This window comes from Staurois parvus, unplaced genomic scaffold (genome assembly GCF_062004578.1).
Source record: "Staurois parvus isolate SC_StPar_1 unplaced genomic scaffold, SC_StPar_1.0 ptg000827l, whole genome shotgun sequence".
Lineage (NCBI taxonomy): Eukaryota > Metazoa > Chordata > Amphibia > Anura > Ranidae > Staurois > Staurois parvus.
In genome coordinates, this window is record NW_028318623.1 from 1,849,574 (window position 1) to 1,869,552 (window position 19,979).

The following is a 19,979-nucleotide window of genomic DNA, read 5'->3' on the forward strand; positions in this document are numbered from 1 at the left end:
TGAAAACTCCTACAAGCTGTAACCGGTGCTCGGCTGGACACTGATAGAAGTCACAAGACTGCTATATATTGCTGATAAGAAAAGGGATTTAGCAGTTTATATTTACTAAAATAATTGCATTTCCATGTTGTGTGTACTGTGGGAGACCAGATATAGTGAATGCAGGGTCCGGGGTAGATCAGATATAGTGAATGCAGGGTCCAGGGAGAGCGGATATAGTGAATGCAGGGTCCGGGCAGAGCGGATATAGTGAATGCAGGGTCCAGAGAGACCCGATATAGTGAATGCAGGGTCCGGGGAGAGCGGATATAGTGAAAGCAGGGTCCGGGCAGAGCGGATATAGTGAATGCAGGGTCTGGGGGAGACCAGATATAGTGAATGCAGGGTCCGGGGAGACCAGATATAGTGAATGCAGGGTTCCGGGGAGACAGTATATAGTGAATGCAGGGTCCGGGGAGACCAGATATAGTGAATGCAGGGTCCTGGGAGAGCGGATATAGTGAATGCAGGGTCTGGGGAGACCGGATATAGTGAATGCAGGATCCGGGGAAAGCAGATATAGTGAATGCAGGGTCCAGGGAGACCGGATATAGTGAATGCAGGGTCCGAGGAGACCGGATATAGTGAATGCCAGGTTCGGGGAGAGCGGATATAGTGAATGCAGGGTCCGGGGAGACCGGATATAGTGAATGCAGGGTCCTGGGAGAGCGGATATAGTGAATGCAGGGTCTGGGGAGAGCAGATATAGTGAATGCAGGATCCGGGGAAAGCAGATATAGTGAATGCAGGGTCCGGGGAGACCGGATATAGTGAATGCAGGGTCCGGGGAGACCGGATATAGTGAATGCAGGGCCCTGAAAGGCCGGATATAGTGAATGCAGGATCCGGGGAGAGCGGATAGAGTGAATGCAGGGTTCGGGTAGAGCGGATAGAGTGAATGCAGGGTCCGGGGAGATCAGATATAGTGAATGCAGGGTCCGGGGAGACCGGATATAGTGAATGCAGGGTCTGGGGAGATCAGATATAGTGAATGCAGGGTCCGGGGAGACTGGATATAGTGAATGCAGGGTCCAGGGAGACCGGATATAGTGAATGCAGGGTCCAGGAGACCGGATATAGTGAATGCAGGGTCCGGGGAGACCGGATATAGTGAATGCAGGATCCGGGGAGACTAGATATAGTGAATGCAGGGTCAGGGGAGACTGGATATAGTGAATGCAGGGTCCCGGGAGACCGGATATAGTGAATGCAGGGTGCGGGGGGAGACCAGATATAGTGAATGCAGGGTCCGGGGAGACCGGATATAGTGAATGCAGGGCCCGGGAAGAACAGATATAGATACAGATTTATTGATCACATTAGATACGGATTATTGATCACATTAGATACGGATAATTGATCACATTAGATATGGATTATTGAACACATTAGATGTGGATGATTGAACACTTTAGATGTGGATTATTGATCGCATTAGATGTGGATTATTGAACGCATTAGATGTGGATTATTGATCGCATTAGATGTGGATTATTGAACGCTTTAGATGTGGATGATTGAACATTTTAGATGTGGATGATTGATCACATTAGATGTGGATGATTGAACATTTTAGATGTGGATGATTGATCACATTAGATGTGGATGATTGAACACATTAGATGTGGATGATTGATCACATTAGATGTGGATGATTGAACACTTTAGATGTGGAATATTGATCATATTGATATGGCTGATTACTGATCACACTTGCATGCCCTGTCATGGAGTTCCTGGTACCTGACCCTCATGCTCAGGTTTCCTCCATGGTAGAACGGTTGGGAAAGTGAATGATTTGGTGTATATCAGCCTGGCCCTGTGATTGTGTATTTCATGTTTCACTCTTTGATATCAGGTTCTCTGTCACAGACTTTATTGGTAGAATTCCCTCCTCACTACACGGAGAGGTGAAGCGCTGATATAAAACAGAGCCGCCACATGTCCGAGCTCCGAGCCCAGCCTCCTCCCTTCCGGCCTGAGAGACACACCACAGAGGCGGGGACTCTGGCGGCTCCGCCCCTTGGCAGGTCATGGACCAGACGCTGGCAACATTCCTACGTCATAACTGTGCGCTTATTTGGGATTACAGAGAGGCACTTCCGGGAAAGGAAAGGTAAACACAGATTTGTCCCTGCACTGGCTATTGTTTATTTTTATAAGGGAGGTATCTGTGGGGTGATGGGGAGGATATTGATATCATGGGACTTGTCTGTGGCACTCCAGTTGCTGCGACTAGTAGTCCTTCAGCAGGTGAGGGAGCCTAATGGAGGTCTGGGCTGATGGCTTCCATTCGTTTGCCCAGGTTCTATTTTCCAGCTTCCACATCTCCTGCTTCTTCTTGGCTGCTATTTCCAGTCTACATGCATGTCCAGAATGTTGTAGAAACACACAGGGTGGGGGGTTGATTTACTAAAACTGGAGAGGGCAAAATCTGGTGCGCCTGTGCATGGCAGCCAATCAGCTTCCAGGTTTTATTGTCAAAGCTTAATGGAACAAGCTGAAGTTGGAAGCTGATTGGCCGCCATGCACAGATGCACCAGATTCCGAGCGCTCCAGTTTTAGTAAATCTCACCCTCAGCCCTGCTTCACACTGATGTGGTGCGGATTTCGCACCGGTTTCCATGTGATTTCCGCAGCATCTCATAATCGCGGGTGTGTATTTTAACCACTTCCCCTCCAGAGGATTTACCCCCCTTCCTGACCAGGCCATTTTTGCGATACAGCGCTGTGTTACTTTAACTGTCAATTGCACGGTCATGCAATGCTGCACCCAACTGAAATTTATGTCCCTTTTTCCCCGCAAATAGAGCTTTCTTTCGGTGGTATTTGATCGCCAGTGTGTTTTTTAATTTTTCAGAAGCTGATTGGTTACCATGCACAGCTGCACCAGATTTTGCACTCCAGTTTTAGTAAATCTAGGTTCACACCTAAGCGTTTTCTGTTGCGTTTGGCAGAAACACAGTGCAGTCCATTTAACATGATTTCCTATGGGACAGGTTCACATGTCCGCGTTTTCACCCGGTGCATTTTTTGGAAAAGGTCAGGGACTTTTTTAAACGCAAAATGTTGCTTTTTTTTTTTCTATAGACTTCAATGGGACCGCTGCAGAAAAGCATGTAGTGCGATTTTGATGCGTTTTGCATTTTAATCTGCCCGCAAAATACATCAAAAACGCAAAACGGATCAAACATAAACTGCATAGGTGTAAACCTCGCCTAAATCAACCTCATTGTTATAGGAGCACCATGTGAGACAGCACAGTGGCTAAATGGTTAGCATTTCTGCCTGGCAGCACTAGGGTCATTGGTTCAAATCCCAACCACGGCACCACCTGCCTGGAGTTGACATGTTCTCCCTGTGCCTTCGTGGGTTTCCTCTGGGTACTCCGGTTTCCTCCCACACTCCAAAGACATGCTGGTAGGTTAAATGGCTCCGGTCTAAATCGGCCCTAGTATGTGTATGTATGAAAGTGAGCTAGGCAGCTGTTTCAATACCGGACAGGCCGAACCATCCCCCACAGGACATCAGTCATTTATAGTGGAGGCCACATATGCCTTTTCTGCGTGCTCCCGGCACATTTACCAGCACCTCACGGAAAGGTCCCGATCACTACTTGCTGTCAGGACCTTTCTGATCATGTGACCACTGTGGCAGTCAATCAAGGCAGTCACTTGACCCTAAACCCTGCTCCACCTTTCGCTGTCACAAACCCCTTAAAGGGGCCAAGAGGTTAAATCCATTGGGATCCTTGTCTGGGCTTCCATTTTTACATCTATTTTCTGCTAAGAAACATTGCAGGACATAAAATCTTTTTCTGCTAAGCCCCTGTGGTGCCCCTTCCGGCCACCTCTGGGAGAGGCCTGGAGTACTATATACCTTCCTTAGTCCCATCTAGGAGATCCTTGGATATGTTGAACAGCAAATACTTTCTGGTTTTAAATTATGGAGGTTTTCCTTCCTTAGTCACTTTATACAGGGTATCTTGCTTTGTATCTAGGCACCTCTGAGGAAAAGATTCTATGTTTGTATCGAAACGCGTCAGTTGCCCTATTACTGATGTCTTGATGTCTGTTTCCAAAATCTTACTAAATGTGATCTACGACTGATGTAAAAATATTAGATCGCCCAGTTTTTGTTGTATGATTTTTAGAATTTTTTGTACAGTAAAATCTGTCTTATTATTTTTACAATTTGTGTTTATATTTGTCTTGAAAATCCCCCCACAAAAGAGAGTCTGTTCTTTATTCTATAATTTGAGGATGATGGCACTAGTTAAAACCATACCAACATGTACTCTATGAATGTGAGTTAGGGACCTGTACGCTCCTTGAGCTCGGGTTCACACTTCTGCGGTGCAGCATATTGCATGTGATTCACACACAAACCGCACCATATTCCTGTGCAAATCACATACATTTTGTATGGCTCAAATCACACCACATCCGCACCAAAAGAGGGACCCTTTTTTCTTGTCCACACTAGAATCAGATCACATGGGTATTCACACTCATGCGATCTGATTTGGCACATCGCACCGCATTTTGCAAACCGATTTCGGGGTTTTGTTAACATACACACCTGCAGCGGTTCACATGAATGGGGTGCGAGTATGATGTGGTGCGGAAGTCGCACCGTTCTCTGTGCAAATTCCGCACCACATCATACTCTCACCCCATCCATGTGAACCGCTGCAGGTGTGTATGTTAAGTTAACAAAACCCCGAAATCAGTTCGCAAAACGCAGTGCAATGTGCCAAATCAGATCGCACTGCATCAGTGACCCCAGGCTGAGGGTTAGGGACTGATGTGAATGTAATATATAAATTGATGTGCGTATTACAGTTGCAAGAAAAAGTATGTGAGCCCCTTGGGATTACGTGGAGTTTTGCATGAATTGGGCATAAAATGTGCTCTGAACGTCATCTTAACTCACAACAATAGAAGAACACAGTCTGCTGAACATAATACTACACAAACATTAGATGTTGCCATGGTTTAATTGCACATAACATGTAAACATTCACAGTGCAGGGAGGAAAAAGTATGTGAGGCCCTAGCTTAATGACTTCTCCCAGAGCTAATTGGAGCCAGGAGTGAGCTAACCTTGACTCCAATCAGTGTAATGATATTGGATGTGTTGCTGACAGCTGTCCTGCCCTTAAAAAACACACACCTGTTTTGGGTTTACTGGTTTCAAGAAGCACTGTCTGATGTCAACCATGCCTCGCAGAAAAGAGCTCTCAGAAGACCTACGATCAAGAATTGTTGACTTGCATGAAGCTGGAAAGGGTTACAAAAGTATCTCCAAAAGCCTTGATGTTCATGTGTCCACGGTAAGACAGACTGTCTACAAATGGAGAAAGTTTAGCACTGTTGCTACTCTCCCTAGGCATGGTCGTTCTGTAAAAATGACTGCAAGAGCACAGCGCAGAATGTGCAATTAAACCATGGCAACATCTAATGTTTGTGTAGTATTATGTTCAGCAGACTGTGTTCTTCTATTGTTGTGACTTAGATGACGTTCAGAGCACATTTTATGCCCAATTCATGCAAAACTCCACGTAATCCCAAGGGGTTCACATACTTTTTCTTGCAACTGTATGTGTACAGCACTGTGTAAATTGCCACCGCAATTCACAGTCATTGTATAGAACATGGTTTGTAAACTCAGCTAAACTTGGCTGCATGTTCCTACTATAAATATTTACTTCTATTGATGACCCTGTGGTCAGTGGCCTAATGGTCTAAAGACAGATGAACATCTGTCTTCGGCTCCATCCACACGGGGCGTTTTAATGATGCTGGTTGTATTAGCTGTGTAAAGTCACACTAAAACTGCAAGCTTTTCAGCATTCTTTGCATTAGTGTTTTTCCGTGTTTGCGGTTTTTAGCGTGTTTTTTTTTTTTTTTTTTTTATTATAAAAAAGTTAAAACTGCTGGTTTGCTGCATTTTACAGCTAAAAAACTCCTCTAGAAACCCACTTGTTCTGAGTTTTTTTTCCCAGCCAAAAAACGCCCCTGCCAAGAACCGCTGATTACAGTCTGTGTGCATGGACACATAGGATAAGATGCTGGGGAGTATACTGGCTGTAGAAAAAACCGTCAAAAGCCAAAAACAGCCGCTGTAAAAACGTCTTTAGTCAGGAAATTAAATCCTGCTAGATCACATCAGGCTGGCCCCTTGTGCAGCTATAGTATGAAAAACAATAAAAAATAAGTGTCTTTAAAATTTAGTAATACACTGTCTCACCTTGCTCTGCACATGCTCAGTTGCTCTCTATTTTTCGGCACACTGCTGAAACTGTAGAGGCCGATCTGCTGACAGCCTAAAGATTTACTGCTGCTCGGGGATTTGGGCTTCAGCAAAATGGCAGTTTCCAGCAAGAAGATACAGGAACAGTGCTGTAGGCAATTTACAGCACACGCTCATTTTGGTAGCATATTTATCAATGTGAAATGTATGTTCTTGCTAAAGAACATTTTTTTTTTTTTTATCAAGTTGTTATGGGTAACGTTCCACTTTAACCAGTTTGAAGAGCACTGTATTCGGTGGGAACACTGGAGATCCCTGCAGAGGTGTCAGGACGGAAATAGAAAAGGAAATGCTGTACTGTAGTAATTCTTTAAATTTGTTACAAAAACAATTGTATTTGTGGTTTGGTGAGGATGATTAGGATCTGTGATATGCAGCTAATCCATCCTTGTGAGGGATATTACTATACAGCAGTGGTTCTCAACCTTCTTAATGCCGTGACCCTTTAATACAGTCCCTCATGTTGTGGTGACCCCCAACCATAAAATTATTTACCCCGTAATTATAATTCATGAGTGACGTTTTCCCTCCAATACTGCTGCTTTCAACACAGCAGCTGCTTTCTACACAGTAGCTGCTCTTTACACATCGGAAATATGTGTTTTCTGATGGTCTTAAGGGACCCCTGTGAAAGGGTCGTGCGACCCACAGGTTGAGAACCACTGCTATACAGGGATACTACATCCATAGTCACTAGAAGTGTATTAGATGGTAATTGCTGTATGTTGTTGATCTTGTTTAGAAAGTCAGTTGTGTCTTGCAGGAAGCTAGCAGTATTCTTGACTAACGGTTTTAACATTTTTTTTTCTACAAAGCCTGAAATTTGTTCGGTGAGTGTATTCATACCTGTTATGATGGGTCTGCCTGGATTTCGTGGCTTGTGGATTTTGGGCAGCATGTAGAAGTCCCCGATTGTGAGTGTAGTCTCCCCCCTCCCCAGACTTTGCTTTTGCTGTGTCTTATCTTATCTGTACTCCTTTTCTTTTTTTTTTACTTTTTCTTTTTTTTTCCTTCCAACTCCAAAACATCTCTTCTATCCCTTTGTGATCAGTACTGCTTTTACCTGAAGAAGGGGACACTCCCCGAAAGCTTGTCATTAAAATTGTTTGTTAGTGTATATAAAAAAAGTATCACGGACAGCACTCAATTGTTTCTGTCGCAAGTGCACTCCTAGATTGTAAGCTCGAAAGAGCAGGGCCCTTGACCCCCTCGTGTATTGTATTGTTACTGTATTGTCTCATGTTCTGTCCCCCGCTATAATGTACAGCGCTGAGCAAACCTTAAATACTGTATAATAATAATACGGCTACAATCACCTCAAGCAATTTGTTACAAGAAACTCTTGTTTACCTTTCTTGCTGAAAATGTTAGCTGCTTGGTTCTCGTGCTGTAAAGTTTCAGAACAAGTATTCAGTTAAGACTTTTACTTGCTACATGCTTGTTCCATGTAAGTGACTCAAAAGTATTGAAAGCAGAGACAGCCAGGCAACTGTCTGTTCAAAAGGATGATTTACCATGGCGGTGTATGTTTCTTTTGTGGCGAGTCTGTTCATATTTATTTCATTTCCCTATGGGTATTTCTTGAAGAATGCAGTAAACTGACACCCTGCTTTTGTATTTCTATAGTTGCTTCTTCTTTGACTGAAGATGACAAGACATGGAAAGAACTGCACGGCTGGAGCGGTGTACACCTACTACGAGAAGAGGAAAGACACTGGTGTGTAGCACTTTAAAATGGAATTTCAGCCAGATGTTTATAATTAGTTTGGGATAGAATGGTAAAGGGCTGCAGCCCCTGTCCTTCAGCTGTCAGTTACCTACTCATCACGATGACCCATTCGTATCAGTTCTTTTTTTTATTATTATTATACAGTATTTATAAAGCGCCAATAGTTCGCTCAGCGCTGTACATTACAAAGGGGGACAGAACATGTGACAGAACAATACCAATACAATGCAAAACATGAGGGGATAGAGGGCCCTGCTCTTTCGAGCTTACAATCTAGAAGGAACGGGATAGTGGTACAGGAGGAGATAGCTGTGGGGGATGGAGTGGTAGGAAGAGTGGAGGAGGTCGGTCAAGTTAGCAGGGGGTGGGGTAGGCTTCCCTGAAGAGATGGGTTTTCAGGGTGCGCCTAAAGGAGAGGAGAGTAGGTGATAATCTGATGGGTTGGGGCAGGGAGTTCCAGAGGATAGGTGACACCCTGGAGAAGTCCTGGAGGCGGGCATGGGAGGAGGAGACCAGGGAACTAGAGAGGAGGAGGTCTTGTGAGGAGCGGAGTGTGCGTGTTGGGTGGTACTTGGATATTAGGTCAGTGATGTAGTTCGGGGCAGTATGGTGGACGGCTTTGTACGTCAGCGTTAGGATTTTGAATTTGATCCGTTGTGCAATCGGAAGCCAGTGGAGGGATTGGCAGAGGGGGGTGGCGGAGATGGAGCGGTTGGAAAGGTGAATGAGTCTGGCAGCCGTATTCAGGATTGACTGAAGCGGGGATAGCCAGCGGCGAGGCAGGCCAGTGAGGAGGGAGTTGCAGTAGTCGAGTCGTGATATGATGAGGGAGTGGATGAGCTGTTTAGTGGTTTCTGGGGTTAGGAACGTGCGGATTTTGGCGATGTTGCGGAGGTGGAGTCTGCACGAGTTTGTTAAAGATTGGACTTGGGGCTGGAAGGATAGGTTGGAGTCCAGAATGACACCAAGTACTCTGGCCTGCGGGGCGGGTTTGATATTGGTGTTGTTGGATGTGATGGGGGGTGGGGTTCGGGTTGGGGGGAAGACAAGAAACTCGGTTTTGGAGAGATTCAGTTTAAGGAAGTGGAGCAACATCCAATCTGATATGCCGCTCAGTAGGTGTGTAATTCGGGCAGAGACCGAGGGGGTGAGTTCTTTCTTAGTTAGTGACCTAAAAAGCAGTATGCAGATCAGAAGCTCTGACATCACTAAGACTTTTTGACCTGCTTGTTCTGGGTCAGTGTTTCCGTAGGGCAGCTGAGCAACTAGCACTGCTTGAAGGGTAAAAGCAGTGGCAGCACCTATATTGCTCTTATGCACACAGTGCATTTGTGTACAGGTATCTGCGTTCAGATCTGTAATTTGTACAGATCTGAATGCAGTACTATTGTATCCTATGGGCTCATGCATACAGGTCGGTTTTGGGGTGCAGTGTAAAGCTACGTAAACCAAAGCTAGAAAAATCTACATCCAAGGTCCTGCATTAGGACCGCATTTCATGTCGTACACATGTAAACATCTGTGGTAACCACAAGGTGATTATCCCAGGGCCCAGAGTCACATTCAGCTGATCCCGTTTGGAGCCAGGTCTACTTTAGGGGACCCCCAGATGCGGTACCCCCATCACGGAGTCATCCATTCCGAGCTTCATTCCATCCATAGCTGGAGGGACCTTTTGTGTATATGACACAAATGCGCAATTAAATTGTGCCTCTGGTGAGTGTGCAATTTACTCATTTTTTTCTACACGACGCCGGACTATATTTATCATGGGGATCTTATCAAGCTATTCTCAATTCATCCGTGGCTTTTTCACCACTAGATATTTACTAGACTAGCATTTATATAGTGAAGTGAAAGTGTGTGATGTACGCCATTACTGCATCTTTGTTGGGAATTATATACACATATCATGTGGCCTATACCATTTGATAATATCTAAATAACTTTGCACCATTTGTTTTATTTTTTATTGGTGCAGTTATATATATCGTTTCTAGCGCTGCACTATTTATGTTTGTTATTTTTAAGGTTCTATGGTTTTCCTTTTTAGTGTATCAGCTGCTGTATCGGTTAGCGCTCACTGAACCTCTTGTTATTATAACATTTTTATGTGTCTAACACCACGTTTTGCAACCTTTTTTCAGTCAAGGCACCCTTTAAAATTATGGACAGTCTTGAGGCACCCCATTCTATAATAGGTTACCTCAAGACTGTCCATCATTTTAAAAGGGCACCCCATTCTAAAATGTGAAAAACTATTCTAATAGTTTTATATAACGCAGCAACACCCACACATGTAGGACAGCCAACGTTAGAGGTGATTTATTCTTCCAAAGCAAATACACTTCTGCACACTGGAACTGACTAGTATTCCAGTGTTTCTCCTCTCCCTCAGTTTTTCTCCATCACAGAGCTAATGTGACCCCCAGCACTGATGGAGAGGGGCAGGGGAGGGTCAAACTAGGATGCTGTGCAGGCAACTGACATCCTCTTGATCAACTGATGATGTCATTGGTTGTCAGGACACTGGCGGCTAGAAGGTCATAATGGCGCACAATGAAAAACTGTGGCTTTGTGTAAGTAAAAGGCAGGCTTGTTTCATCCGCTGGCTTGTATACAAGTTTTTGGCAATTTTTAGACATTTTTCCAAGGCACCCCTGAAGAAACCTCAAGGCACCCCTGAAGAAACCTCAAGGCACCCCAGGGTACCTGGGCACCCTGATTGAGAGAGGCTGGTCTAGCACCATGTTTCTCAACTAATCGATTGTGACCCAAAAGTGGGTCAAGACCAGGGGCAGACTGGGCCACGGGGCAAGTGCCCCCCAGGCCTCTTTAATGCCCCAATAAATGTCCGGTCCCCTGACAACATAGCTTAATGAAAACCAACGGCTGCACTAATATAAATGTTAAGATGGCCAGGACCGCAACTGCGACAGGCCTTAATGTTTGTTTTATTGCAGCCAGCCGGTCTTTACTAAGGTGGTGCGCACAGTGCATTTACAAAGCAGTCTCACTGCCCTCGCGCTCATTCCTCCTTCTCCTGCGGCAGCGCTGGGAGGATGTGACATATAACTACACTTCCAGCCAGCCGCTCATGAGGAAAGAAAAGCATCACTGGATGCCAGGGAATGACTCCGCTAGGTACTTTTCCTGGGTTGTGGAAGGCTGATGTAGAGTGCATTTTGAAAGGAGTGAAAACAGAAAGGTGATGGGGGGGGGACGAGGACTGAAGGAAACCATGAAAGGGTGTCAAAGTGGGTGTTAAAGGGGGATAAGGAAAGAGCATAAAAGGGGAAAGGAAGGGGGGCATCAAAGGGTGGGCTAAAGAAGGGCATGGAAGGGGGGGATAGAGGAGTGCAAGAAATGGGGGGGGGGGGGGGTTACTGAAAACCCTCATTCATATATTGCACAAACTATATAGGTTATTTGAAAGCCGCTGAAGACATTAAGCCCGGGTTCACACTGATGGGGTGCAGAATTTGCAGCGTTTTCTGTGCAAATTCCGCACTGCATCAGAATCGCACCCCGTTTATATGAACGGCTGCGGGTGTGTATGTTAAGTTAACACCCCGAAAGCGTTCCGCAAAACGCGGTGAGATGTGCAGAATCGGATCGCATAGGTGTGAATACCCATGCGATCTGATTCTAGTGCGGAGTCCTGCACCTTTTTTGGTGCGGTGCGATTAGAGCCATGCAAAATGTATGGCCCCCAATCGCACCCCACACAAATCACGTGATTTGCACAGGAATGCGGTGCGGTTCCTGTGCGAATTACATGCGATGTACCGCACCGCATATATGTGAACCCGGGCCATTACACTTAACTTAGTGTGCCTTTGAGAGAGTGAGAGGTAGAGGACTCCGGTTAATGGGTTCTTAGCGTGAGGTAGAGGGGACATTGCTTAAAGTTAGGGGGTATTTGTGGATATTTGTTGTTTTATGTATGCTTAAAATATTTATTTTAAAAGTCTAAAAAAGTGTTTATTATGTAAAATTGTGTGCATTGTAGAATATTGCACAAGTTGTTTTGGAAATTAAATTATTTTTGTGTCACGACTTAATGACCAAATATAAACGTGGGTCTTGAGTTTCCACAGGTTAACCACTTCCAGACCGGACACTTTCACCCCTTCCTGACCAGGGCAATTTTCAGCTTTTAGCGCTATCACACTTTGAATGACAATTGCGCGGTCATGCAATACTGTACCCAAATGAATTTTTTTACCATTTTTTTGAGACAGATAAAGCTTTATTTTGGTGGTATTTATTCACCACTGGGATTTGTATTTTTTTTGCTATGTAAATGAAATGTCCAAAAATTTTGAAAAAAAGTGTTTTTTTTAATAAAATTTTGCAAATAAATAATATTTAATCATAAATCTTAGCCAAAATTTATTCCTTTATCTTTTTAGTAAAAAAAAAATCCAAATTAGTTTATAACCAAAAATTTATAATTTTTAAACTTTTTTTTTTTTACATTTTTATATTTTTTTATATTTTTATTTTTATTTATTTTTTTTTTACATACTGTCACCCTAGCAGTACAGTGTCACCATGGTGACACTGTACTACTTTGTGGGGGGTGGTGAAGATTTTTTTTTTTTTTAACACTGATTGCTTTTACACCCATATAGGATGTAAAAGCAATCATTTCTCTTTCTCTCTGTCTGCATTCTTGCACTCATTGAGAAGTACTGAGTGAGCTGTGATTGGTAACAGCTTGTCACATGGTACAAGGCTTTTGTGAATAGCCTTGTACCATGTGACCTCTGTGATCATTCACAGATTTCACACGTAGTAAGCAATGATGTCACAAGTGACATCTTGCTTGCTACTTTGCATGTGATCACTGATTGGCCAATCAGTGATCATATGATCGGGACCTCGTACAGAGGTCCCGTCCAACGATCGGTGTTTCACTGTGTCCGTAGGACACAGCGGGCACTGGATCGCGGTGCTGCGCGCTCCCAGGGAGCGCGCACAAGCAGGGTGCGGGGAGGCCGTTTATAAATGGCCACCCGACCCTGCACTGCCACCGTCCGGCCGTTTATATGCAACGGCCGGTCGGGAAGTGGTTAAGAACCACTGGTCTAGCATACATGGACCCCATTGCTTGCTAATGCTGCTCAGAGCTGACATTGTAAATATTAGCAATGGGGGGGATTTACTAAAGGCAAATAGACTGTGCACTTTGCAAATGCAGTTGCACTCTGCAAGTCCTGATGCACTCAGAGCTTAGTAAATGTGGTAAAGTGTGGTTAATCATCTAATCATGTGCAAGCAATAATGCATTTTTAAATTTTCCTTGCACCTGATTGGATATTCTGTACAAAGTGAAGCTTTACCACATTACAATTACTAAGGGAAGTGAGTACAACAGTACTTGCAAAGAGCACAGTCAATTTGCCTTTGGTAAATCAACCCCATTGCGTGATTACACACTATTGATGTTTTGATGTCAGCCCCGACTGAGTCATTCATTCTGCAAACATAAAGGTATCTTCATCACACACCAAACTGACATACACCCAATTACAGAGTGCTGAAGCAACAGCAAGCAGATAAAGGATTTGTTGCTAGCACACCTTAATCTGATGTGAAAGGGAGGATTTCTTGCAGTCAGAACAACTGAGGTGACACAATCCTGTGACGCAGATTTTAGAGGACCTGTCAAAAATGAATTAGTAGAAATACTTTTTGAAATACCATTGTTGACCTGTTTTCCTTCTCTGCTTCACTACTTAGTGGGTTACTGACCTGCAGCAAATATGCAAGTCAAAGTTCATAAGGTGCATCTGTAAAAGGAATCGGTAACTTGTCCAGGGGTGGCTAACCTGTTGTGGAACTACATTTCCCATGAGGCATTGCAAAGATGGGAAGTTACTGACTTGCAGAGGCATGATGGAACTTGTAGTCCTGCAGCAGCTGGAGAGCCGCAGGTTGGCCACCCCTGATACTTGTCCATTCAAGGACCGTTGGGCACTTGTACCTACTTTTACTTGCTTCCTCAGCATCCTAGTCACCCGTCAGAGCCCTGGCAGAAAAATGGCACTAACAGTTATGGAGACTGGTACCTAGCAGTCCAATATTTGATGAGCCTGTGCCTTTAAAATCCCATCAACCAGAGGATTTCTCTACTGTGCACTAACCGTTATGAGGTTTTTTTTTTTTTTTAACCCTGTGGAGGCTCCGACCCAACTCAATCTGTGCACTCTGATTTTTGAGGGGCTTTGTGGGAAAACATGACAGTGGGGGAGCACATGAAATAAACCAATCAGAAGCTGTCGAGCTAGGAATCCTGATGTTTGCCTTGTATGGGCCAGGCAGGGGCGGACTGACCATTTGGAAACTCGGGCACTGCCCAAGGGCGCGGGGTCAGTAGGGGGCCCCATGAGATGCCCCTGGTATTTTTTTTCATAGGCTTTTTTGAGTTTGGGCAAGGACACAGGGGCCCCATGATCCCCTATTGCCCGGGGGCCCCATGAGTTGTCAGTCCGCCCCTGCACCAACCCTAGGGACGCCCCTGGTTAGGACTACATAAGTTTGGGCAAAGACACAGGGGCCCCATGATCCCTTATTGCCCGGGGGCCCCATGAATTGTCAGTCCGCCCCTGGGGCCAGGTACATTAAATACTTGTGTAAATATAAAATGGCAATTTCAGGTTCAGCTTGATTTTTTTTTTTTTTTTTTTCAATCATTCTAGAAGAAGGTCCTGTTTTTAGAAATTCCTGCTGGGACTGAATTGAAACACTGCTTAAACATTTTTTTTTTTTTTTTTTCAGCTGCTTCTGGATATGGAACACAAACTGTTCGTCTCAGCAAAGATGCTGTGAAGGATTTTGATTGCTGCTGCTTATCCCTTCAGCCATGTAAAGATCCTGTGGTAACGTGAGTATTAAATGAACCACATGTCAAATATAGGGCATCATTGAGGCCCACTGACTGTTCTGCCTTCTTTGCACATAGCTTAGAATATCATAAAAGGAATCGGTTATGTAGGGTCGGTTGCTGCCTGGCACAACTCGGGTTCCCAGCAGGGGCTGTAGGATGCCACTGTTTAAATTCTGAATTTGCAGAACTTAACAAGGGTCCACCATTAGTGACGATGAAGTCCAGAAAGATATTTTCTTGAAAGAGCAATAATATGAAAATGCTGATACGTTCAGTGGGTTCCCAAACTCCTCTTTCATCATTGCTACAATGCAAGGGAAAAAAAAAAATAAATTATATGTATATTTATTTATTATAGCCGCCCTGATCCTCCTTTTCTTGGGTCCCCTGCCAGTGCTCCTGGCTCCTCCACCCCTGCCCAGTGCCCCCATAGAAAGCTGCTTTCTATGGGGGCACTCATGCGGGGTCACTCCTGATCCTCCCTGTCTGCGTCTATTGACACAGACAGTGGGGCTCGGCCCTGCCCCCACTCTCACATCATAGGATTTGATTGGCTAATGCCTCCCGCTGCTATCATTCTGCCCATTGAGAAGGGACAGAGCTGCTAGAGCTGCAGCTCTCACTCGTAGAGCTGTATCAAGATTGGTCTCAGGTGAGTATAGTGTGGGTGAGGGGGATCCTCTGCAACTGAAGGATTTTTCCAGCCCATTACTGTTTTCTGGAAGAATGTTACATTGTGTATCACGGAGGTTCTCATTCCCCCTGACTGTCTCTGTATACCTCCTGGACCTGGTGGATGAGGTGGTTCCGACCAATGCCCATAGAACCCTTCTCAACAACCTATTATTCTATGCTCGTAAGGCTATTATATTGGCAGAAAAGGCTATCACTGGAAGACACCCATTGCCCCCAAGGTCTCCTTCTGAAAAGGTCTAGTAAATACGATGATCCCTTACTACAAGGTCACTTACCTGTCTACGGGTTGTGCAAAGAAGTTTAACAAAGTCTGGCAAGCATGGCTTTCCTCCTCTGCTACGACAGGGTAGACCACATGGTATTATATTGAGGTCTCTTACAAATTCCAAATACCTGTTAGCCATGTGAGTATTCCTCACAATCTCTTAGGCTACGTTCACACTAGCCTTGTGTGCAGGCGGCAGAGAGGCGTTTGGGAAGCGTTTTTACCGCTTCCCAAACGCCTCTGCCAATTCTGCACATTACAGCACATGGTGCTGTTCTAACGGGAGCGTTTGCGTCGCGGCAAAACGGACGCCTCTGGACGAGTCAGGAGGCTTTGAAGCCTCCTATTCTCGTCCATGGTGCCGCTTCGCAAACGCCCGGCCGGCGTTTGCGGTGCGGTTGCGACTCGCGCTTGCGGGGCGTTTGCGGAGCGGTAACACCACTCAAACTGCATTATAGGCGTTTGTGGGGCGTTATTAACGCTCGGCAAACGCCTAGCAACCGCCGCTAAACCGCGCATGCGGCGTTTGCGGAGCGTTTGCCGAGCGTTAAAAAACGTTCTGCAAACGCCGGACCAACGCTTGCCAAACGCTATAGGGGCGTTTGGCAAGCGTTGGCAAAACAGCCTAGTGTGAACTAGCCCTTATAGTGATGCCTGTGATGGCCAGGATGAGAGATTTTACCTGCCTTATTTTCTCCTGTGTTACTATTAGTTGTTGGTTGGAGGGCGATACACTGTTGGAGGGATCTCCCTGGATAATAATAATTGGATTGGAGGTGCGGGTGGGGGGAATTAGGTTCTCTTAGTCCCATTAGTCGGTCCCTGTTTTTGGATATCAATACAAGTTAGTTCTACTGTTCTTCTTGTAATTGTTCAGGGCCTTGTGAAGCCTGTATTATGTTTGGTGCTCTGTGAGGCACAATGTTAAGTTTCTGTGTCTGTTTTTATGCAAAATTGAATAATAGAATTACCAAAAAAAAAACTAAAGGATTTTTACCTTAATGCATAGAATGCATTAAGGTAAAAAACCTTAAGGCTTTAGAACAACTTTAGACTAGATTCACACTATTGCGGGTGTCGGAATCACAGCTGTTCCCGCACCCAGAACCTCCCGCAGTCAAAATGCACTGCTCTTTAAAAATATTCAGATCTGCAATTCATTCTTAATAGGATCCCCGCACATTTAAGAACACAATGCATTTGCGAATGCGGGCACCATAGGGAAATCGTATTGTGCAACTGCGATTTCAAATTGCTGCAGGAACCTTTTACCTGTGTGAAACGAAGGCACAGCAACCCATCCAAATGAGTGGGTTGCCATGCTCTCACAAAGCCGCAAAAGTGTGAACCTAGCCTTAATATGTCTGGCAAGTTCTAGTCAGCAAAGTCCACAGTAAATATTGGACTGAAAGCTCTGTTGGACAGATACTTACTGTATATGGTTGCAGGTTCTCTAAAATACTGTAACAAGGATAAAACGGCATATAAGTGAGCGCTAAAGGTGAGCTGCTCTAACACCGAAAGGCACCAACAACCTTCTAAGACCAGCTGATATATTAAGGTGCAGTGCTAGAATCATAAATCTAATATAATGCAATCATTAATGAAATTATAAAGTGCAGATGCTAACAACGTAAGTGATGAATCAATCATCACAGGTAAAACCATAAAGTGACAAATGTTCCCAAATGCAGGTAAAAGATAAAGTGGCAATAGTGCAAACGCACATCCAGGAAAGTAAAGATGGTGCTATAAGTGACAAAGTCTGTATAACAATAAATGTGAGGCTTCAAATGAAGTGATCCTCTTTGTATCTTCTGGTGATCAAATAATAGAATTACGCACTCACCAGATGCATAATTCCATCATGCATTTGAGAAAAATTACATCTCAGTGGGCCAGCTGGATCCTCTTGTGAACACCTCTATCCCAGTATGGACTTCCTTCTGGGTCATCAGTGGAATGCAGCACCTCTCACCTCCTTTCTAGGTGGGCTCTGTCGGTGGTAAGGCTCAGCAAGAGCCCCAACAAAGGATGCCAAAATAGTATGATACCGAAAGATGGCTGCTGGATCATAAGGTGGATGCTGCGGCGTGACGTCAGCATGTAGGCTCCTCTCTGAGAACGTGCGTGCACACAAAACGCATCAAAGGGATCCACCTAGTGGATCTAAAATACTGCAAAAGGGAACACAGCTTTATGAACAAGCAAAATAATTTTCCTAGACATAGAAAACACAGTTAAATATTTACTGGCTGGCTATACCATGCTGCTATAAATAACAGTTTCCCCTGATACGTATCTATGCAGGCCAGACGGATACATCTATGAGAAAGAAGCCATCTTGGAATACATCTTGCACCAGAAGAAAGAAATTGCTCGTCAGATGAAGGTGAAATATGGTTATGGTGGGATTGCACAAGAGGGAATATATATCAAATTGTCAATGGTGCAAATAGGCCTCTTGTTTTTCTTATAATGCTACCATATTTCAAAAAACGTTATCAGCTGCCAGGAAAGGGACACAGTTGTGCAAATCACCTAAATGTTTTGTAGTTCATAGGCGTGTCGTGCAGTTCTCTTACAAAATGTTTAGAAAATTTGAGGTTATGGAATCATAAGCTCTGTGTCTTTAGTGATTTACAGGGTTACTGAATATTCATTTTAGGTTGACTTTTTAGCGAGCAGAAAGTGGGATTAACAGTGCCCCCCTTTCCCCTTACATAGAAATGCATGCTAACAGTTAAAAAATAAATACACATTGCCAGGACTGGGCACCTCCAGAGAGAGGGGGCCATCTTCTTTTTTACAGCCTGGGGACAAGCTTGGCCTCCATATTCTTTTTAGTATAGGATCCAAACTATTGGCGAAAGCATAAAACTGACAAGACATACCTTGTGCTTGATATTTTGTTGCAATGAAAAGGCTGACTATCTATTTGCATTGCTGTCGGCATGTTCCTCCGCATGTCTGCTAGGTCGCTCAGGCATTATACAGTGGCGGGGGGGACAAGAGCCTACTCTTCTTTAGGAGCACCACTTCCTCTTTATTCACTATAAAGCATCCAGTGGTTGATTACAATTGTTTCCTATTAAAATGGCACAGTTGTCTGTAGCAAGAGTTGGCTTCCATATGTCTTATCTTTCAGTCTTGGTTTTATACTGTAGAGAAAGCTAACACTTGATTACCGTATTTTTCGCTCCATAAGACACACTTTTTTCCCCCCAAAAATGGGGGGGGAAATGTCTGTGCATCTTATGGAGCGACCGGCCTGGTATTCCCGCCACCACCATGTTAGAATACGGGGCCGGCCGCTCGGCTCTACAGTGAAGAACCTGCTCCTTGGTTCTACCTGTTCCTCGATCCAGCGGTGTCCTGCTTCCATCGCCCGCCTTCTCTCCCTCATTCCGGCATCTTCAGTGTGGGCACCCGGCTGTGACAGCTTGCGGCTTCACAGCCGGGTGCCCACTGCACATGCGCGAAAAGCGCTGCACTTTGTGAATGGCCCCGTAGTCTTGTGGGACCCGTCACACATGTCCAACAAGATTACACAACTCCGCAGAAGTGGGAGAGGGTACCTGTCAAATTAGGGTATAGGCCCCCCCCCCAAAGGTCCGCAGTCTCTGGTCACCTCCTGTACTATGTCCGCAGTCTCTGGTCACCTCCTGTACTATGTCCGCAGTCTCTGGTCATCTCCTGTACTGTGTCCGCAGTCTCTGGTCATCTCCTGTACTGTGTCCGCAGTCTCTGGTCATCTCCTGTACTGTGTCCGCAGTCTCTGGTCATCTCCTGTACTGTGTCCGCAGTCTCTGGTCATCCCCTGTACTGTGTCCGCAGTCTCTGGTCATCCCCTGTACTGTGTCCGCAGTCTCTGGTCATCTCCTGTACTGTGTCCGCAGTCTCTGGTCATCTCCTGTACTGTGTCCGCAGTCTCTGGTCATCTCCTGTACTGTGTCCGCAGTCTCTGGTCATCCCCTGTACTGTGTGCGCAGTCTCTGGTCATCCCCTGTACTGTGTGCGCAGTCTCTGGTCATCTCCTG

At 45.0% G+C, this 19,979-nt stretch overlaps 1 protein-coding gene across 2 annotated transcripts in view; it reads left to right on the plus strand.

Moving 5' to 3' along the window:
• The first annotated feature begins 2,027 nt into the window (after positions 1-2,027).
• NOSIP (nitric oxide synthase interacting protein) overlaps positions 2,028-19,979 on the plus strand; it is a 35,138-nt gene continuing 17,186 nt past the window's right edge. Inside the window, exons 1-4 of one of the 2 annotated variants that reach the window (XM_089655174.1) lie at positions 2,028-2,155; positions 7,981-8,071; positions 14,870-14,975; positions 18,250-18,331. In XM_089655174.1, coding sequence (XP_089511300.1) covers positions 8,002-8,071; positions 14,870-14,975; positions 18,250-18,331 — 258 coding nt within the window. In that variant the 5' untranslated portion in view covers positions 2,028-2,155; positions 7,981-8,001. Of the gene's footprint in view, positions 2,156-7,214; positions 7,269-7,980; positions 8,072-14,869; positions 14,976-18,249; positions 18,332-19,979 lie in introns of those variants that run through there. The other variant, XM_089655175.1, reaches the window with a different exon arrangement.